Source organism: Cynocephalus volans, chromosome 12 (assembly GCF_027409185.1).
Source record: "Cynocephalus volans isolate mCynVol1 chromosome 12, mCynVol1.pri, whole genome shotgun sequence".
In the NCBI taxonomy this organism is placed as follows: domain Eukaryota; kingdom Metazoa; phylum Chordata; class Mammalia; order Dermoptera; family Cynocephalidae; genus Cynocephalus; species Cynocephalus volans.
Window position 1 is genome coordinate 14,365,507 of NC_084471.1, and position 21,732 is coordinate 14,387,238.

Below are 21,732 nucleotides of genomic sequence, written 5' to 3' on the forward strand. Positions count from 1 at the left end.
GGTGAGTTGGGTCAAACTCACGCACTGTACAAAGCACTTTGCCACACTCCGGGTCCTCTGGAACTCTCCCCAGGGGGCCTCGCTTTATCATCATCCCCGTGGGACAGATGAAGCAGCTGCAGCTCTGCAGTCAGAGCCTCACCCAAGAGCCTGCGAGGCAGGGCCAGGTCACAACCCAGGTCTGCCTGGCTCCTAAGCCCATCTTCCCCCACAGCTACCCGGCCGTGAGGGCAGGACAGGGATGGCAGGCCACCAAGTGCAGATGCCCATGGATATCCAAATACACCATGCTTTATTATTTCAGTAGACTCCAAAAGCACATTTTCCAGAACTGTGTTGGACGCAGACGCACAGAGGTGGAGAAGCAGGACACGATGGCTCCATCCTCCAGGGCAGAGAGGAGGCGGCATGTTGGAAGCTCGAGGACAGCGGTGGGGAGGGGTGCAGAGGTGGCAGCGGCTCACTTGAGGCGGTAGAGGACCTTGCGCTGCATGCGGTGCTGGATCTCGCCCCGGCGCAGCATGAGCTGCAGCACCTTAAGGATGGCGTGCTCCGGGTATTTCTGCAGGAGTACAGGCTGGATGACGATGGAGTGTGCCTCCCGAGACCCCAAGGGAGCCCACGCATGCCCCTGCCCATGGTGGGTTTTATAGCCTACAAAAGGCCTTCATCCCCAGTCTCCCTTGATGAGAAGGGTTCACACTTCCTGAGCACCTACTACGTGCCTGGCACTGTTCTCAGTCCTCACATACATGGACTCATTCCATCCCCAACAACCCTATGTGTCTGGTACTAATCCCCATTTCACAGGGGAGGAAACTGAGGCACAGAGAGGCTATGTCACTTGCTCATGGTCACACAGCTATTAAGTGGTAGAGCTGGGACTTAATTCCATCTGATTCTAGAACTCAAGCTCTTGTCCCTTTAAACCTCTCTAGGCCTCAGTCTGCTTGTCTGGAGAACAGGCAGGATACTACCTACTACCTAACTGCTCTGAGAGATAAAATGAGTTGATGCACAAGAGAGGGAACAGGGACCAGAAACTGGGACTGCTCCTGTGATTTTAATTTTTTTTTTTTTTTTTTTTGTCGTTTTTTTCGTGACCGGCACTCAGCCAGTGAGTGCACCGGTCATTCCTATATAGGATCCGAACCTGCGGCGGGAGCGTCGCCGCGCTCCCAGCGCAGCACTCTACCGAGTGCGCCACAGGCTCGGCCCATGCTCCTGTGATTTTAAAGGTTACAGGTTCTCCACAGCATCCAGAAAGCCCCGTTTCTTCTCTATGGGGTCAAGGGCACCCTCCCCAACAAGCTGCCTCACCCTCCTGGCTCTGCCCCCCCGACACCCCCCCAAAACAGGCAATGGGGGAAGGGGGAGAACAACAGATGGGAAGGGTGGGGGAAACCCACCGCGGGCCCACCGGAACCCAGCCATCTCTCCTCTCCCCTTCGTGGGAAAGAATACCCTGGCCTGATCGAAGCAGTCACTATGGAAGGAAGGTGGCTGGGACAGGTCTGGTACATGGAACAGCTGTCCCTGCCCCTCCTTCACCCCACCCTGGGCCTGTCTGCTGAGCAAAAAAACACAGGTGCTGGGTGGGTGGCAACCAGGCCACAGGAACCCCCTGCACCCTGACCAGGCACACAGCCCCTCTCCCCACCCCTGCCCCCTGCCCGCGGGGAAGGCCCACCTGCTTGATGAAGTCCTGGATGATGCTGTGCTCCGACACCTGGGAGCCGATAGCAAAGCGGCGCTTGAGCTGCTTCTCGATGCGGCTCAGCAGCTCCTGGTCCTCCTGGCTGGTGAAGCCCTCCACTCCTGTGGGCACGAGAAGTGGGAGGGATGGGGATTGGGGTGCCAAGGACCCCAGTTTGCTCACAGTGCGAGGCCTCTAGCCCAAGGAAGAGTGGCCTGAACCAGGCCCAGAAGAGTAAATTAGAAGAAGAGGAATGGAGGTGTCAGAGGACAGTGAGGTCCTGGCCGAGGAGGAGACAGAACAAGGTGGATGTGTGAGGAAGATGCTCTGGGCAGAGGGCACATCAGAGGTGCAAAGGCACAGAGGTAGGAACACATCCTGACTTGCTCAAAAGGCAGTCCAGGGGGCAGGGGCAGGGACATGGCTAGAGTGGTAACTAGGGGCCAGGTCCTGTGGGCCCCTATAGGCCACAGCACAGGTTTTGCTCGAGAAGTGGATCTAAGGCAGAGAGCTGGAGGGGACTGACAGTGACCCAGGAGGGAGGGCCAGCTGCGAGATGATACATAGACAATGCGCCCCAAGCAGCCCTCAGCAAGCAGGAGGCGGGTGGGTCTTCCCGGCTGCCCGAGCCGCAGGGGCCTTGCTGTTTCAGTTGAGGAGAAGGTGAGGTCACAGAAGCTGCTGAGAGGAACACAGCTGCTAGGGGTCGAGATAAGGAGTCTGTGAGGAAAATTCCTACACAGCCTGCAAGGCCCAACTCAATTACCACCGCTCAGATCACCCTGCCCTCTGAGCCTGCAGCATCCTAGACAGCCCTCCACCAGCAAACAAGAGCTGCTCGCATGTGTGACAAGAGCTACTCCCGGGGCAGAGACTCAGTCTTCACCAGGGGGTTGGGGGATCAGGCCCTGCCCACCCAGACCTCAGCCTGCTCCCTCCTCAGGGTAACTGACACTTGGCATCGCCTCTACCTGGAGGGCCCTTCCTCCAGGAGCCACACTGCCCCCTTCACACAGGTCCCTGCTTCCTGTCACTTCCTTGGAGAGGCCGGGTGATTGGGCACAGATGGAAGAGAACATCCCCCTCCTCCTCCAACACACCTGGCCCTGCCCTCCCTCCCCCACTGCGCCTCTCACTACCTGAGCTTGAGAATGAGTGAGTGCCCACGAGGGCAGGGACCTTGTGATCTGCTTGCCCTTACACTCCCAGCACCTTAACAGTGCCTGGCAAACAGAAAGCACTAATTAAGTATCTACCTGCTGGGTGAAGGAATGCATTTATCCCCGGAGACCTTAGCACACAGTCAGTGCTCAGGAAAGATCTGTTGAAAGGCTGATCTAAGCAGGCAGTATAACCTGCAGTGGGAAAAAACGTTGGCCAGGAGTCAAGAGACCTGCATTCCAGCCAAGTCACCAGCAAGTAGCAAGTAACCTTGGGTACCTCGTCAAGGCCTCTATGTCAGTTTTCTCACCTCTACGATGGGCAGCACTGACTGCCCAGCCTGGCTGCCAGGCACAGCTGTAGAGTAAAATGAGGAAGGTGGCTTTGGAGGCACTGGAAACGGCTACGAGCACGATGAACCAGAGTGCCAACTTCTGTTCTTAATCAAAGATAGTCATAGTTTATTATCAATGACCTGGGGTAAGGAGCATCGTGTTCACAAGTCTGGAGAGAAGCTGCTTCTTCCCATGTTAGAGAAATGGGGAGAGGGGCTTCTTGTCAAAAGGAAGCTCGGAGAAGCTCAGCACACGCAGAGAAGGAACAGGCATTGCAGGCCTCCAGCGTGCTGGGGCCTTGCCCAAGCTAGAGTGCCCGCAGACCGTGGCCCACGTCTGCTCACCTGACAGGGTGCCGGACATGGCGGCATCCAACGTGGACACCTGGAAGAGCCTCAGAGCCTCTTCCACGTCGGCCTCTGTGGCGAAGGGCTGTAGCTTCATCTTGCTCAGAGCCTCAGCAATGCGCACAATGGCCTCCAGCTGTCTGTAGGAGAGCAACGGGATGCTCAGGGTGGCCTCAGCCCACTCTTCCCTCCCCTGCCCCACTCCAGCACCAGGAGGAGCTTGCCCAGGGTAGGACGACTACGGTGGAGACTGCCTGCTGCCCCCATAACCCATTTCCCTTTTTGTCTCTGTTATGGAACCCTGACTTTTATTCTAGCACATAGCACCCTGCTAAAAGACACTTCCAGCCTCTTTTGCATCCAGGTGTGTCTGTGTGACCATATTGTCCCCGATAAGTTACAAGTTCAAGCACTGCGTGGGAATTTCTGGAAGTGTCCTTAAAATTAAAAGGTGAACCCTTTTCCTTCCTCCCCTGCTGCCTGGAATGCGGAGGTGGGGGCTAAAGATCCAGCAGCCATCTCGGACTGCGACAGTAAGGGGGCCTTGAGGGAGCCCAGGCTGCTGACGACGCCAAGGAACCATCGCACCGGTCCTGGACCAGCAACCTCCAGACATTTTTACAAGAGAAAAATAAACTTCCAATTTATTTAAGCTACTTTATTTGGGTTTTCCACTACATACATCCAAATCCACATCTAACTCATCAGTGCTGGAGACAGGATTCAAACCAGGCAGACCTCAGCTCTTAGCCACTACACTGTGTCTACAAACTCCCAAGGAGTAGAGTTAGGAGCTAAGAAAAGGGAGGCCCAGAAAAGAAAAGCAATTTCCCTGCAGCCACAGTAGGCTGGAGGCTGCGACCCAGGTCTCTTGACTCCCAGGCCATGTGGTCTTTCCCTACCTCAGGCTTCACCCAATCAGAGAAGCCAGACCAAATTCAGAAGAGAGGGGTCCAGGTTTCCCCAGTCTTAAATAAGAGACACAGATAATCAGGAGGTCATGGCTAATGCTCCTGAAGGACTCCTCCCTGCCAGACCCTCCATGGGCCTGCACTGTGTGGCTGCTGGCAGGGGACGACTGCCCAGGCTGCCAGGCACACCTGCCATGTAAAGGGAGGCCAGTCTGCCCCGGCCCTGCCCGCCCGCTCACCGCACAGTGATGGGGATGTTAGATCGGCGGTCACTGTCCCTCTCGTGCTGACGGGCCCCACTCCGCATGATGATGTAGCGGTTTTTCAGCTTCTCCGCAGCCTCTGCCGATAGCCGGGGGCCACACTTCCTGCAGGATGGTGGGAACAGCTGGCGTGAGGCCAGGAGGAAATCCTGGCATGCCCAACCTATCCCCCTGGCCCCCTGCCGGCTTGCAGACATGTGCTTTCCCACCACACCACAGCTCATGTGGGCTGGCCATGCCATTTGGAAGAGATATAAGTAAAACCTGGACTGGCTGTGGGCAGATGCCACAGAGATCAATATCGGGCAAGAAGAACAGGCGCTTTTGTCAGAAAACAGGTGGACTACTGGGGTGAAAACTGTCCTCCTCAGTGCTGGAGGTCATGTGTTGTCTTGCCACGAGGGCCCTAGTCCCCATACACGTACATGACAGCACCATCATAGTGGCACAGAGGCCCATGGGGTGGCGGGCTCAGGGAGCTCTCAAACTCCACCCCAGCACATCTGAGGACGTGACGCACTGGTGATGCCCAGAAAAGGCTTGGCAGTGACTGCAGCCCATGGCCAGGGAGCAAGTCAGACTCTCCAGGGAGGGTGGGCGCAGGGAGGTCTGAGCAGCATCCACCCCCCTCCCACTGCCCCCCACCTCCCCAGGCAGACAGGCCAGAGGGAAGGAGGGAAGGAGCTCCCCAAGGCTACCCGGGGATTTGGTGTAGAAGGGAGACTAGAACTCAGGCCCCTGAAGACTGGGCCATACACATCTTGGAATGTGGTGCAGACCCAAGAAGTGCTGGGCCACTGCCCCTGCCCGCTCGCCCTGGTAGAGATGGCTGAATTAGGGACCCACCCGACCGTGGTGCCTTAGCCCTTCATGGGAGGGGCTCATCCTTAAGAGAGCCCTCAACCCTCAGGTTTTAGCTCCTTCAAAAGATCACTGACGGGCGGAGCCCGTGGCGCACTCGGGAGAGTGCAGCGCTGGGAGTGCAGTGACGCTCCCGCCGTGGGTTCGGATCCTATATAGGAATGGCCGGTGCACTCACTGGCTGAGTGCTGGTCACAGAAAAAGACAAAAAAAAAAAAAAAAAAAAAAAAAAGAAAAGATCACTGAGGTGTCGAATGTCAAGAATCTGAGCATAGCCTCTGCACGCAGGTTCCCAGGTTCACATCCTGGCTCCACCATGTCCTGATTGTGACCGTGGACAAGTTACTTAACTTTCCTTTGCCTCAGCTTCCCCATCTGTAAAATGGAATAAGAGTACACCTAACTGCGTAGGTGTCTGGGGAGAGTTAACAATCATCTATATATATAATTATATATGTTAATACTAATACTCAGAATAATGCTTGGCACAGAATAAGTACTATGTGTATGATTACAACTAATGAACACCAGTGAAAATAATACTGTAATCAAAGTTGCAGCTGTGCCATTTACTGAGTATTTACTTGGTGCAGGGCTATGCCGAGCACTTACTCATTATCTTAGGGAACGTCAGCCCGGAAAAATCATGGCTCAGAGGTTGTCCAACTTGCCCAAGGTCACACAGTGGGGGTGGGTATTACCCAGGGCCAGTGTCCACAGTGACCACACTGCTCTGCCTCCCCACATGTCAGTTGAGGGGGTCTTCGACACCATCTAAATCCTACCCCCTCGTTGTGGAGATGGAAAAACTGAAGCCAAGAGCCAGAGTGACCCGTGCAAGGTCAGAAGGAGCAGAGCAGATTCAGCAGAGCTAAAAACCTCTGAATGGCATCAGCTGGGATGTCCTGCATGAGGAGAAGCAGGGCCAGGGACTGGGTTCTCTCTCCCCAGGGGAGCCGGGCAACCTCACCACAGGGTCATGGGCGGGACTCACGCTCGGCAGTAGGCGATGAACTTCTTCAGCTTGGCCAGGTCGACCTCACCCTCCACGGCCTGTGTCTGTGTCAGTGCGCTCACGTGCAGAGTGATGACATGTTTGGCCAGCATCTGGGGGCAGAGGGGACATGAGGTCTGCCCACAGGTCCTCCTGAGCCTGGGTCAAGCAGGCAGGAAGAGCTGATGAGGCCCTGGCATTGTGGAGCCAGAAAGGCTGTTCAGATCTCAGCACCAGCCACTCCTGAGGAGGGCCTAGACTCTGCCTTAGAGAGAACTTAATGCTCTGCTCCCCTGCCCCCACCACGTGGCTCAGGGGGCTCAGCCTGTCCACCATCCTGGGGCACGTGTCTGCTTCAGTGGACAAGGCATCCATCCAAACCATGAGAGTCCCTCCTGGGACTTTCGCCAGAACTATGAGAAAAGAGGAGGTCTCCTCATTTCTTCAGGGCCTGTTAAGCTATAAGCTTATAAGACAAAGTCTTATTTTTGTGACCACATGGGGAGCAGCTGCCTGAGAACACAGCCTCCACCAAGGGACATGAAGCAGAGAGCCCGAGATGCTGTTTGAGAACCAGATCCACCTGGGCCTGAACTCTGTGGACTTGTTAATTCTATAAGTTAGTACATTTTTTTCTTTCAGAAACTTACTAACCAGATCTGGGGTTCTATCTATTACACGTAACCCAGTGTCAACTCCTCCGTTTCACACGCAAGGGACTGAGGACCTGGGAGAGAGTGATTAACTCAAATCACACGGCGCATCAGTCACATCAGAGGCAGGCCAGGCCACAGGACTCCAGACCCTGTTTCAATGCTCTGCAGCCCACAACCTCCATCCCACGTGCTCCCACATCATGGCCCATCTGCCAGGCCAGCTCTCACCAGCCGAGCCCCTTGTTCACCCTGGAGCCAGGCACCTTCCTGAAACCAGGCCCTGTGGCTGCCAGCCTGCCCCTGGACGCACCATGTCCCTCTCCTCATTGTGCTCGTCCTTGACGATGAAGATCATGTCGAAGCGTGACAGGATGGTAGGCATGAAGTCGATGTTGTCCTCCCCCTTTGTCTCATCCCAGCGGCCGAACACAGAGTTGGCAGCAGCCAGGACGGAGCAGCGAGAGTTCAGGGTAGTGGTGATCCCAGCCTGAGAGGGGACAGAGGAGGAAGGGGGAGATGATGAAGAACACCGTGACATGCCCCCTCCTCCCAGCCACACACATGCACACATGCACACGTGTGGGCACACACAAGGTTCTAGGCCTGGGCTGTTGGGACTCAGCCACAGCCGATCAGAGCAGTCTAAGCAAGGCTGGGCCAGGCAGGGCTGCGCAGCATGGACTGGCCAGGGAGGGCCCTCACCTTGGCAATAGAGATGGTCTGCTGCTCCATGGCTTCATGGATTGCCACACGGTCATCTTCTCGCATCTAAGTGGAGGAGAGAAATGTCCATCAGACCCACCCAGGTGGAGGTAGCAGGAAAACCAGCAGGAGCTACCATTCCCAAGGCCAATGGCAGGAACAGGGTCACTTCTAATCATGGTGACAACCACGTAGGCCTGGCTCTCCTCTCCCCACTCCCCAGATAGAGAAACTGAGGCTCAGAAAAGTTAAGCAACTTCTCAATGTTAACTTCTCAATGTGACAGGCCCAGGGATTGAATACAAGTCTAAGTCAGAGGCGTTTTCTGCTGGCCGAGCACAGGAGGTCACACAACTGTTCCACAACTAGAGGTGCCATCCACTTTTCAGCCACGACCTCATCAGCTCACCTTAGACTCACCTTGTCAAACTCGTCAATGCAGACAACTCCGCCATCAGCCAGGACCATGGCTCCGCCCTCCATGATGAAGTTCCGGGACGACGGGTCCCTCATCACCGAGGCTGTCAGGCCAGCTGCGCTGCTGCCTTTCCCAGATGTGTACACCTGGGGGAGTGGGGATGGAGGTCAGGGCCCAACACCAGCTCCAGCTGCATGCTTTAACCCCAGTAAGTCAAGGGGACCCAGAGGGTTGTGACTTGCCCGAGGTCACACATCAAAGCTGGCTGCAGAGCACAGAACAGAACTGAAGGCTACAGCTCAGTGCTCCTCCTCTGGGAGGGGAGGCCACCCTGGGCCTCAGCCTGGCCCCAATGTTCTCCTCAGAGGGAGGCACCTCCATGGCTCCCCTGAGCTTCACCACAGCCCTGAGACACGGCCCTTGGGGGCCTGGCTCACAGATAAGCAAGCTGAGACCAGAGAAGAGGAGTGATACACTTTGAGATGCCACAGAGCTGGGATGGGGATGCATGATCCCCAGAAAGTACTGCCCCAGTGTGAGTCCCTTATCTCTGTATAGACCTGCATGCCACATGAGCCCTAGAAAAGTGGCAAGTCCCAACTGCGATGTCCTTAAGTGTAAAGTATGCAGATTTCAAAGACTCAGTGCTAACAAGGATGTAAAGTCTCCATTAATAACCCCTTATATTAAACAACATGTTGAAATGATAAGTTAGACATACTGAGAATAAACAGAATACATTATGAAAATTAGTTTCACCTGTTTCTTTTTGCTTTATGCAGCAACTAGAGAATTTTAAACAATTCACAGATGCACACGTGTAGCTCACGTGATATTTCTATTGGACAGCACCAGTGTAAAAAACCTGGTGCACTTCCTACCTATCCAAAGACCACCACCTCCCACCTGACACCCCATCCCACTGACCGCAGTGGTCACATCTCTCTCCACTCTGACCCTTCTGGACCCACCATCAATGCACCAGAGGACCCAGCTCACCAGACAATTGGGTTCAAATCCTGCTCTAGTGCTAACCAGCATTGGGACCTTGGGCAAGACACTTCAACATTCTGCAGCGCAGTTTCCTCACCCATAAATGGGAGTAACAGTACCTACTCAGAACTGGGGTGAGCAGTAAATGAGGAAAAACATGTAAAGCACTTTGAGCAGTGCCTGGCCCTTGATTTCATGTTACTATTTAGCAAATGGATAAAGAGACGCTCAGAGACCGACTTGCATAAAGTCCATAACCAATCACTGGCCAGGCTGAGACCCAAACCCCATCCTGACTCCCAGTCCAGTGCTCTCGGGCCCTGCCCCAAACCTACACCTGCCTATTGGTTCCCTTCCTCCTCTCCCCTCCTCTGCCATCCTGACTACAGCCAAGAGGAATGAGTAAGAGATTCTGGGTGAGCCCGCCTACTAAGGGTGTCCTGGGGACCCACCCAGCAGCCCTGCCCTGCAGCCTTCATCCCTGCTGGGACAGCCAGAGTGGAGAGAAGGTTGTCCCAGGCCACTCACCCCAATGGGAGAACACTTCTCCACAAACTTCAGAAGCTGGGACTTGGCCGTCCCAGGGTCCCCCAGCATCAGCAGGTTGATGTCTCCTCGGCGAGTGAGTCCATCAGGGAGCCTGGGGGAGGATGGGTAGGTAAACAAGGTAACATCCCACCCGAGGGCTGGGACTCAGGCTAGTCACCAGAATGGCAGGCTGGCAGTCACCCTCCCAATCTATCATGAGCCTCAGAGCAGGCAGGATGACAGGGGCTCTGGCCTGAGATTCACATTCAGGCCCAGCTTTGCAGCTCCCTAACCAGGGCAGGCCTCATAACAGAGGACAGAGCTCGCCTCCCAGGGAAGGGAGAGTTAAAGGAAACAGCATTTATGGCAGTGCCCGGCACACCAGCTACAAGGAAAAGATGGGGAATTGCGCATGAGCTGTGCAGTGTGGCGAAATGGGTGCCACGAGAGAAGGCTCCTGGCTCCACCATGTGCCAGGGAGCAAGTCCCTTTAGCTCTCTATGCCTCAACTTCCTCTTCTATGAAATGGACACACTAGCAGCTTAGTCACAGGGTTACTTCGAGGACTGGGTTTCAGATACATGAAACACTTCAAAGGAGACCTGGTGCATAGTAAGAACAGTTAATGGAAGCTGTAAGGAATATTATCGCTATTACTGTCTATATAGCTATTACTTTATAGTTTCAAAAGGACACATGATGTCCTTTAAGTGTCAGGTTTTTCATCTCTTTCACTCATGTGGACATGTGGGTTCAGAGATGTGGTGTCTCTCACCAAGGTCACACAGTGAATAAGTAGCAGAGATGTAATATAATACCTGCTCTCTGGACTCAAAGCCCAGGGCTCCCCCACTGCACTTGCCAGGTCCCCCCCATCCACCCCCTTCCAGGGAAGGGGATCTGAGTCAGGTGCGTGAGTTGGCCACCAGCCAGCTGTGACAAGCCTGGAGCTGGAGAGGTGCCTGGAAGGAGGAGACAGGCTGAGGGGCCTAGGAAATGTGACAAGAGCATTCAGTCCTGATCACTGGGCAGCTGTCCTCCTGTGGGCCATGTCACCTGCCCCCCTCCCCAGACCCGGGGGCACCCAGACGCCACCCCCACCTCTTTCGGGAGCCCCCAAAGAGCAGGCAGGCAATGGCCTTCTTCATGTCCATGCCCCCGAAGATAGAGGGGGCGATGCTCTTGGAGATGACCTCATAGACGTTGGGGAGGGCAGCCAGGCGACGGAACTCCTCCTCGTCCTGCGGGCTCATGGCTCCAGCAAAGCTGCGGCCTGGGTGGGCAGGGAAGATGCGGGAGTGCATGAGGGGGCACCTCCTCCAGCCCCCTGCCAGACCTGGCCTCAGCCCAGGCACCTCCTCGGGCCCTCAGGGCCAGAAGAGCACAACCTTGGTTGAAGACAGAGACCCCCACCCAGCTCTATTCCACAGCCCCCAACTCTCGAGAGCAGGCCTGGTGTGTTTGAGGGTCTGGTGAGTGAGAGGAGAAGGGAGAAGGAGAGGGTCTAAGGAACGAGAGCGCCAGATCATGTAAGCACTCAGGGATCACTGAAAGTCTACCATTCTGCTGAGATGGATGGAGAGCCATTTCAACCGAGGAGTGACCTGGCATCTTTGGTCATGAGAGCATTGCTCACTCTGGCTGCTGCAGAACAGAGAAGGTGGGAGCAAGGTGGTGACAGAGACACCAGCGAGGACTAATAGTAACCCAGGGGAGAGATGATGGGGGTGCAGACCAGGGATGGGGGGAGCCAATAAGCAGCAGCCAGATCCTGGACACACCGTGCAGGTGGAGCCGGCCAGATCTGCAGGCAGGTTAGATGCAGGGGATGAGAGAAAGAGGCCTCAAGGATGACTTAGGGGGGTCTGCCTGAGCAACTGGGAAAGGTGGAGATGGGAAGTCAGAGAGCAGCCAGTTTGAGAGGGTGAAAATAGAGCCCAGCTCTGGCCATGGTTAGTTTGAGATGCTTTTTGACATCTAAGTAGACACGTCAAGTCCACAGGCTAGAGACAGAAATGTTCAGTGCCATTGTTTAGGTGGGTCTTGGAGCTGAAACTATCTAGGCAGTTAACGCAAACAGCGGACCATGGACTGAGCCCTGGGGAACCCCACCTCCAAATCAATGCACTGCAGCCAGGGGCCTGCAACAGACCTGAAAACGCTTACAGTGGCTCTGCTGCCCTCGCGTGTAAGCCTGAGCTCTCCATCTGTGCGGTCCGGCCATTCCTCCCCCAAACTCCCACATGGTCCTAGAGCCACGCAGCAGCAGGCCAGGTCCTCACCAGCTCCTGCCGTCCCCTTCCATCGGAAGGTCTGCCCCACCTCCAAAGCCCAGCTCAGGTGCCCTCTGCTGGGAAAGCTTCTCACAAGGCCCCCACCTTCTCCTCTCTGACCTCCTTCAACTCTTCACTGGAACTGCACAGCCCAGCAGGTGACACCGCCTCACCCATGCCGGCATGGCTGTCTTACTTCTCCCACTAGACCCTCAACTCCCATCTGCACAGAACCCTGCATTACACGTCTCTCACATCTCCTGTCACAGTGACTCGGAGACACAGCACTCAGTAATTCCTCAGCTATCTGTCCTGAGTCCCTCAACCTTGATCCTGCATGTAGGCAGACACCCTCAGCCCACGGGCTGCACCCTAAGAGTACGAGCGATGAGAGGATGCCCTGGGCCACCTTGGGAAGTGATGAGCTGCCTGTTAACGGAGGTGTGCAAGCACAGCACTCTGGCAGGGCCAAGCCAGGACCCCAAAGGCAACTCACCAGAGCCATCTGTGTCTACCTGGATGCCCAGGACACGGATGTAGGAGCTCCGAATGCCCACACCCACCCTGTCACGGCCCCTGCTGGAGGTGAGTCCAAACTTCTTGATGGAGTAGATGCCCATGATGGTGACCCTGTTCCCAGGGACAACCTTGTCACACAGGTACCTGAGATGAGGGCAGAGGAGGAAGAAAAGTTGAGATCTTGGTGGGGAGAGCAAGTCCTTAATTCCATCTATCCCCACGACCCGCACAGTCCACCTCAGCATTTCCACCCCAGGCATCACACCCTGAGCTGGCTCCATCCCCAAGGGCCCAGGGAACCAGTCCTCTCTCTCTCCTAACTACCCACCCCCATGCCTTGATGGCTCAGCTGCTAGCAGGACAGTGTTGACGATGGTGGCAGCCAAACAGGAGGGCAGGGGGAGGCCTGACCCTTTAGCTGAATTCAGGAGCTCGCGTGTCACACAGTGGCACGGGTCTAAGGGGGAGGCTTAGAGCCAGCCCATGTGCAGCCCTTCAGAAGCCACATCTCCAGCTTCTCTGCTGCCAGATTTGTCATGTGGCACCCTTGGCCATCTCAGAGAAAGACTTCCTCCTCATGCCCTCCCAGCCTCCTTGCAAGGCCCACTCCCCACTTCTGCTCTTCATGGCTCCACGTGCTCAGCCAAGTCAATTTGCCTCTGGATTTTCACTTCCTCTTCTAAAAATAATATGCTGAAACAGGGAAGTCTCCAAGTCCCCCAGCCAGGGCCAATGCAGCATGGAGAAGACACTCAATAGCTATGTGACCTCAAAGAAGTCAGTGCACCTCTCTGAGCCTCAGGTATCAAGTGATCTGACCTACCTCACCTGTTGTGAGACCAAGTGAGGGAACAGACACAAAAGTGCTTTATATACCACCAAGAATCCCGTCTCCATAAAGGACCACCACTGTCACTGTGAACAGCCTATGAGCCTACAACTCCTCTACTCCCATACCTCCTTAAGATTTGTGGATCATGTGCCACTTGGAGAATAATCTAATATATACCAAATACTTAATCTGTATTAAGAACTCTGTTGAACACCTGACATGAATTTCAAGCAGCCCTAGGAGAGATCAAGGAATGTCCTCATTCCCCATTTTATCGATGAGGAAACTGAGGCTCAGTAAACTCACGTAACTTGCCCAAGAGCCTGACCCCTACACACCCTACTGCCCCTGATGAAGCTCACAAAAGCTATGGATCTGCTCTGCAGAAAATTTACACACACAGAACATCTGCACACATTTCAGGGTGTGCAAGCCCAGGTTAAGAACCCTAGTCAAGGCTCTCCATACCTTCCACCCAGGTTACTGTGAGGGGCCCAGCACCCTCTCCAATCACTCAGCAAAATCCAAGGGCAGAATCTCAACAGAAAGCCGGGGGTGGGGGTAAAGGTCGGAGGGTTAGGCTGGGAAGAGGCTTTCCCAGCTGCTGGGTATCTACTGTGCCACCCTGGACCTCCCAGTCCAGAGAGGGCTGAAGAGATGCCCTGAGGAAGAACAGGGGCTTTGGAAAGCAACAGACATAGGCTCCAAGCCCAGCTCCTCCACTCATGAAAACATTTAACCTCTTCAAGTTATATTTCCTCATCTGCAAAATAGGGACTGATATGCCCCTGCAGATTACGGGAAGACAGAGATGGGAGAAACATACAGGAAGCACCAGGCACAGAGCAAGCGCTCTGCAATGGCCATCTTCCCCTCTACCCACCCACCCACCACGCTCCAGATGATCCCCACCCAGCGCCAGGTTAGGGACACAGCTAGGACACCCGCCCTGCCTGCTTCACCTGTCGCAGTAGAGCTGCATGTGTCTAGGCATCTCGCCGTGGGGCACTGCATCAGGCAGCTCCTGCAGCTTCAGGGTCTGGAAGTCCACACATTTGCACTTGTCGGGCATGATGAAGTATGGGTCCAGCGGGCACTTTGGGCGCCCAGCCTGATCCCTGTATGGAGAGGGGGGTGAAGGGTCACCAGAGTTACTCTGAGAAACCAAAGGCTGGGGCTCAGTCATCCCAGGAGTCAGCAACAAGACATGGCACTCCAGGATAAGCTGGAGAAAGGCCCTAAAAGGAGGGCAGCTCTGTGGTGGACAGAGCACCAGATCAGGAATCAGGAAAGCTGCTTGAGGCCTGACTCCACTAACTTCTTGAGAGGTGGCAGACAAGTCACACTCACAGCCCCATGGCAGAGTCTCAGCATCTCCACAGGCAAAGAGGGGCTAGATCATCAATTCCATTACTAAACCCCCACTCAGATCCCAGTGAGATTTCAGATACCTCTAGATCATTCTGAGGGTCTAGGGTTCTATGTACCCCTATGTAATAAGTCATTGTTCAACACGTATTACAGCTATATAAACAAATAGCATAGCAAAGCACCTACTATGTGCTGGGCACTACTGTAGGTGCAGGTGATGCAGCAGTGAATAAAAAGCCCCTGCTCTTATGGAGCTTAAGTTCTAGTCAGGAGAGACTGATAAACCACACAAGCAAATAACTTCATAATATAGTGATGGGTGCATTCTATGAAGAGATGTGAAGGCGGGCAGGTGAGAGACCGACCGGGTACATGCGCACCCAATGTAAGACAGGGGTGGGGGAGGCACCTCTGGGAGGGGACAGGTGAGGAGGAACCTGAAGTGAGGATACAGACTGTGCCCCTGAGGGAAGGGCATTCTGGAAGGAGGAACAGCAAGTTCAGAGGCCCTGGGGCTGACATGTGCACCATGTACCCCAGGAACAGAATGGAGGAGGCAGTGTGGCCGGGCCTGGAGAGAGCAGAGGGAGGCACGGCCGGGGGCCTGGAGGGGCAGGCCATGGAGGGCCGAGCAGGACTTGAGCATGTGTGAGACAAAACGAATGAAACACCTGCAGTGTCAGGGGCCACCTGGTTGCGGGTGGAGAACAGGCTGAGGGGATCAGGGTACCACACCGCTCCAGGTGAGATGGCAGCAGCATGGAACGGGGCAGACCTGCCCCAGGGGAGTTGGGAAGCTGAGGAGGAGCCAGGAGAGGTGGCCAAGGAGCAGCCAGTGAGAGGGTGGGGTCGCTTCAGGTCACGGGTTGGCAAACATTTCTACAAAGAGCTAAATAGTAAATATTTTAGGTTCTTCGAGCAATCCAAGAGGCCACATATGCTGCCTCTGTAGTATGAATGCGATCAGCATGGCTGTGTTCCTAGGATATAAGGCTGACAGGCAGGATCTAGCCCGGTGAGCCATAGTTTGCTTTAAAAGATTCTAGATAGACTAATTCCCTGGACTGCCGTGCCCTCCTGACTCTGAGTTTCCCACACATTGTCTGGGCATCCTGGCAGGGACAGAACTCATAACTGTAGAGGGGACACCACAGCCTGTCCATAACCCCGAGCCTAGGGCATCATATCTGTGCCAATCCCAAGGGTGCAGCCCTGCCTCGGCCTGCCCAGGGGGTCTCTAACAAGCAGCTGCAGGTGGCACTGGCGACTCATTCCCATCCCCTCTGATCTCCACTGAGAGGTCACTTCCCAAAGTCCCTCTGGCCACACACTCACGTGTTGCACTTCCTGGGCAGAGCATAGCCCTCCAGGCCGGGGCGCATGGCAATGTTGGTGAGGGTGTTGCGGCAGCTGCGGCACTGGATGGAGATGCGGGTGGCCTTGGCACGAACAGCGGAGGCCGCAATGATGATGCCAGGGATCTTCACCAGGTGTGACATCATGTCTGACTGTAGCAGAGCCAACGGGAGGCTTGTTGGTTAAAGGGAGCCAGGGGACAGCTGAAATGTGTCGAGAAATGTCCTGGGCAGGGGCCTGGAGGTGGACACAGCTGCGGGGAAGGACACAGCTCTTCTGTTCAGCTCAAGAATTGCTTCTAGAGTATCCACCCAACGCCAGGCTAGCTGGACACTGGGGTTTAGGGGAGCCACAGGAGCAGCCCCTACTTTTAAGAACCTCACGGCATTGGAGTAGGGTGAGACATGAAGCACATTTTGCTACGAAGTGGCAGGAGCCAGGAGAGACACCTGATCCCCAGCTCTGATGGCATCTCCCCTAGACCTGTACAGTACCACACAGAGAACTAACCTGGGGGGCAGGGGCCCATGTTCTCATTCAAGTTCTCTCAAAACCTGCTTTGGGAATTTCTCTCTGACTCACTTTTCTCTGAGCCTCAGTTTCCCCATCTTAATGACTATTCCCAGACTGAATAAGGCAGAAACATTATTTTTTTTAAGTGTCATGTTATTGTGGTCATTTAAAAATGACTCATCTTTCAGGAATACATACCAAAATAGCTTCAGATGAAATGATATGATATACGGGACTTGCTTCAAAAGAAACTCGGGGTCACTTATGAACCAAGATTGGCCACGGTTGCTAATTATTAAGCTGGGTGATGAGTACAGGGGATTCATTAGGCAATTCTCTACATCCTCATGTTTGAATTGAAGCACGAACATCACCCACTTGCACTCTTGCCCAAGGTGTGAACCTGAATGTAACCAGACCTGTGGACCTCACTTCCAGGTTCCAAAAACTACAGGGGGGCAAGGGGCATGTTCCACCCCAAGGAAGCCTTCCGACAAATCCAGGAGGCAGCACGTACTTCTACAGGACAACTAGCACTGCCTTCTCAGTAAGTCAATAACATATCTGAGAGAGGACTTATATCCAGGATGTAAGGGAGGCTGTTCTGGATTAAAAGAGACATAAATAACAATCTAATACAATGTCTGGTCCTGGTTGTGTGTAATATAATACACAAGCTGTAAAAGGCACTTGGGCTAATTAGGTAAAACTGAATCTAGATTGCGTATTTGAGGATACAAGGGATCTTTGTTAATTGTGTTAACGTGTTGACAGTGTTGAGAACATGTAAGAAAACGTTGTTTAAAAAAATGCCTAAATGTTTAGGGATAAAGCGCTATGTCTGTAATTTGCTTTAAAATTCTTTAGCAAAAATAAATTAACAAAGGAGAAAACAGCAAATAGGGCAAAATGTTAACAATGATTAACTCTAGGTGAAGGTACACGGTGTTCATTACACTATTCGCTATGCTTGTTCCTTGTCTGTTTCTCCCACTGTGAACTCTAGAACAAGGTCCTACCTGTTTTGTTCACTATGTGAGTGTCTAGCCCGGCACTGACACGTAGCAATCACTCAGTAAGTATTTATCCAACAAAACTAATGCGTGGATGATACTAGCTTTGCCAACCTCTCCTGCTTCCTCATTACTCTTTAGTCATGGTGGCAGTCTTCCAACATGGCTTTGAACACAGCCCCCTCACCTCTCAGGCTTCGCACCAGCTGTGTCCCCCCTCTCCTGCTTTGAATGCTCTCCCAGCTGTTTGCACGCTGCTTGCTCTTCACTCAGATGTCATACCTCCTCAAAGAAGCCTTCTAGGCCTTTTCTAGAAGGCCCCCCCCCCCCACTTTTCTTGTCACCCTCTTGATTGCTGTCATTACATTTATGACCATCTAAAATAATCACAGGTGATGTTTATAGGTTTACTCAGTCCACCCCTGCTAGATATATACTCCTCGAGGACAGGAGCTCATCACGTAGTTCACTGTTGTTTCTCTGGGACCCAACTGAATGCCCTGCCCACAGGAGGAGCTCAGTAAACATTTGTCCAGTGAGTTAATTTTACAAAGAAGGAAATAGGCTCAGAAAAGTCAAGTGCCTTGCTCAGGGTCACAAAGTTGGCATCCAGGTCTGGCTGTACCAAAGCCCTCTGCACCCGGCAGCAGCCACTGTACTCTTCAACTGGAGGAGACCCACCTTCAGGCTCCGGATGCTGGACGGGCTGGCGTCCGACTTGAGCATGACCTGGATGTCCTGGAGCACCTCCTCGCCAGAGGGCCGGGGCCGGGTCACCTCGTCAGCCACCTCCTTGGCAGCTTCCTCCAGCTATAGGAGAGGAAAGACACAGGCTTTTAGTGACTGGCACAGAGCCAGTCCTTGGGGGGGTTAAGGATGGGGTCCCACTCACCAGCTGCAAGTGCTCGGCTGGCTGCTTGTACAAATGGTCAGCCAGGTCTTCATCAAAGCTGGCCAGATCCTCCATCTCCACCTCAATCCAGTACTCCCCCAGGTTGTAATGTCGCTTGAGCTCATCCCTGGAGTGGGCAGGTAAGGAAGGTGAGGGCAGGAAAGGGTGCAGGAAAGAAGAAACCAACAGTGGCCGAGGTACACCCGCACCCTCAGAATCTGCTTATGCCACAGCCACCATAGCGCCACCACTCCTCTTCCCAAACACACATCTAATTGCACGTTGTTACATCATTTAACCCTGCAGAGGCTCCCCACTGTCAACAGAGGTGTTCTCCAAAGAAAGCTCCACAGAAGTGGTCCATGAGACGGTTGGAAGATGTTTCAATATACAGACAGTTCAGCATGCACAAAACAGCAAACCAGTTCCTTCACGGCAGGACTTCTCAGAGCCTTTAACTCACTCCTGGAGACCAACAACACACATGCCTCAAACCTGGAGGTTCTGAGGCAGCAGAGGCCATGTCCATCTTGTCAACTGTCAGACTCTTTTTACAGAGCATCCCATGGGACTACTGTCCCAAGAACACATTTGGGGACCACTGACCTATGCACAGCCTGCTCCCCAGCCCACAGAATCACAGGCCCATCCTCTTCTACCTTATGTCAAAGAGCCAATAAAACAGCAGGCCACACTGCTGCACGTGCAATTGCCCCTATCTGGAATGCCTTCCGCACCTCTAACTCTCCTCTCGACTCCAGAGTCACCTCAAACTTCCCTAACTCCTTGTACATTCCTCCACTGAGGCGACTATCACCTTGGAGTTGATTTGTTGATCTCTGTGCCTCACTCCCCTGACTCATGAGCTTGAAGACAAGAAGTATGTGTCTTTTCATCTTTGTACCTCAGTGTCTGGCACATAAGTGGTCAGTGTTAGCTGCTGCATGAATAAATGAAGACAGGAATGGCTTTACCCCTTTTACTGATGAAGAAACTGAGGTCTAGAGAGAATGTCATTTGGATGTCCTTCAGTTAATAAATGGTCAGGACCAATGCTGAGCCTGCAAACTCATGTTCTCTGCATTTTAAGGTCTCAGGGACACCCGAGGCCTATGAGGATTCGATACAATGTCACAGGTTGTACAACTGACTAGGAGCAGGGATCTTGTCCAGCTTTTAAGTGCTATTGCCCAGCATGCAGAACAGTGCCCGGCATGCAGTAGGTGCTCAATCAACGAAAACACAAGACTGGAATGAATAAATGAATGTATGAAGTAAAGTGAATCGTTACTACCTACCGCCTTCACCTTTGACACCCACAGCGAACTTGAGTTCACAAGGTATCACAGACATCACAGGAAAGGATCGTAAGAAGCGGATGTACAGAAACGAGGCAGCATAAGGAACCACAGGGCCCAAGTGGCTTAGCCGGATTGCTGTTGCCCACTCAACAGGGGACTCACTCAAAACTTAAGGTATAAGACATACGAAACCACACGCGCCAAGGGGGTGAGGAGGTCCGGGATGAGTCCTGTGACCCACGATGGGCTCCTTTCCCCATCTGTGCTCCGTCTGCGATTCTAAAAGGCTCTGAGCGGAGACGTAGCGCCAGACTCAGTCTGTGTCCCTGAACAGCACAAGCAGAGGGGTCTGCAGGGCATCGCTGCCGCCGTGCGCACCTGTATTTGAAGGTGAAGCCCGTGCGGTCGGTGCCCACTCGGTACTGCCGCAGGAACTCCTTGAAGCGCCTCTGCAGCTGCGATTTGCGGGCCTGCCCCTCGTCGGCCCCGGGGTCCCCCCCGAAGCTGTCGCTGTAGAAAATGCCAGGGTCGTCGAAGCCAGACATGATTGCACCTGGCGCGGGAACAAAGAGCAGGAGCAGGCTGGGGGCGGCGCGCCGCAGCCCTCCCCGCCCACGCCTGGGTCCCGACCCCGAGACCGGGGTGCGAGCGACCCCGGCCCCCCTCCCGGACTCCTGTCCCACCACGACGGCCGACCCCAGCCCCACCGACCTCACCTCTCCCTACCCGCACGCCAGAGGTCGGGGGACACCAGACCCTCCACGCTCCGCCGCCGAGTTTCGCGGGAAAAACCAGACGCCGCGTTCGGACGCCGCGGCCACCGCGCCCCCATTGGTTCGCCGTGGCCCCGCGGCCAGCGATTGGACCGCTCTTTGCCCTCGAGCCCCGCCTCCCGGGCCGGCTGCCGAAGCGGATTGGCTGCGGGACGTCAGGCCTCGCCTCCTTCCGGGCTCCATTTTGTCTGCGAAACAATTTGGCGCGAAACTTGGGACCCGGAAGGAAGCGGGGGCGCGGGGCGGGCGCATAGATGGCGGAGGGGTGGGCGCGCCGTGTTGCCCTTGTGCACGTTTCGTAAGCCTGTTTAAAAGTGTCGTGAGCAAACGACCCCTTTCAGAGCCCTAGGGAGAAAGAACTAGGAGCTCAGCAATGACAGGGTTCAGCTGCCCCGTTTGGCGACGGGAGACGCGGCCCCGAGAAGTTCCCGCTCGCCACGAGCCGGCCGGCGGGCGAGACGCCGAGGAGCCGCTGCCCCCTGGCTGGTGGCGGAGACAGGCAGGTTCCGACGCCGCTCACTGTGTCCCCGACCCCTGCGTCCCCGCTCCGTGCCTCTCAGCGTAGCACACTGCCCCCAAAAGCTGAAAATTCGTCAGAAATAGGTCTCTTTGGGCCGCCTTAACCCCTCAAGATCAAAGTCGTCACAATTGGGACTCGAAGGATATTTTCTTTGACCCAATTGTGATCTTTTTTCTTTTTGTTTTTTGTAGAAAGTTTTAAATCCTTTGGCAGTGCTTAAAATGTGCGAAAATTGACGACCAGACTTGCAGCCGAGCTTGAAAAATTGGAAGAATTGTCAGAACTGCGCCGTGGCTCTCAATGAGCTGTGCCACTCCCTGCTCTGCGCTCTGTCCCCAACGCGAGCCGGAAAGAACCTTCTGTCCTCTTCGCCACAGGCGTGCAAACATACGCTTACAGGGAGCATTCATTTAAATTGTGTGTGTTTTTAATAGTACTGGTTGTCACATCATCTAATTTGTTGATTCTGGTGTTTATATTTCGTTTTCTATAGATGTGTCCTAA

The 21,732-nt window shown here is 54.3% G+C and overlaps 1 protein-coding gene across 2 annotated transcripts; it reads right to left on the minus strand.

Moving 5' to 3' along the window:
- Positions 1 to 275: 275 nt before the first annotated feature.
- MCM5 (minichromosome maintenance complex component 5) lies at positions 276 to 20,713 on the minus strand. Of its 2 annotated transcripts, none has more exons than XM_063075653.1 (17): positions 20,652 to 20,713; positions 20,314 to 20,488; positions 18,635 to 18,761; positions 18,424 to 18,552; positions 16,196 to 16,368; positions 14,452 to 14,607; positions 12,635 to 12,801; positions 10,967 to 11,138; positions 9,866 to 9,977; positions 8,347 to 8,490; positions 7,927 to 7,992; positions 7,535 to 7,711; positions 6,569 to 6,681; positions 4,690 to 4,818; positions 3,537 to 3,679; positions 1,691 to 1,818; positions 276 to 562 (listed from the first exon to the last, which is right to left on the minus strand). In XM_063075653.1, exons 2-17 carry the CDS (start codon positions 20,478 to 20,480, stop codon positions 461 to 463), a joined length of 2,205 nt encoding a protein of 734 aa, XP_062931723.1. In that variant the 5' UTR covers positions 20,481 to 20,488; positions 20,652 to 20,713; the 3' UTR covers positions 276 to 460. The 2 variants fall into 2 exon arrangements, with proteins under 2 accessions (XP_062931723.1, XP_062931722.1); XM_063075652.1 differs by having other exon boundaries at positions 20,662 to 20,704.
- Positions 20,714 to 21,732: the final 1,019 nt, after the last annotated feature.

Excerpts from the sequence above, each read along its gene's own strand:
- MCM5 (XM_063075653.1), bottom strand. The coding sequence starts at position 20,480 with ATGTCTGGCTTCGACGACCCTGGCATTTTCTACAGCGACAGCTTCGGG. Across the intron at positions 4,819-6,568 it reads TTCATCGCCTACTGCCGAGC|GAAGTGTGGCCCCCGGCTAT; the intron begins GTGAGTCCCGCC and ends ACCATCCTGCAG. Across the intron at positions 3,680-4,689 it reads AACATCCCCATCACTGTGCG|ACAGCTGGAGGCCATTGTGC; the intron begins GTGAGCGGGCGG and ends GCTCTCCTACAG.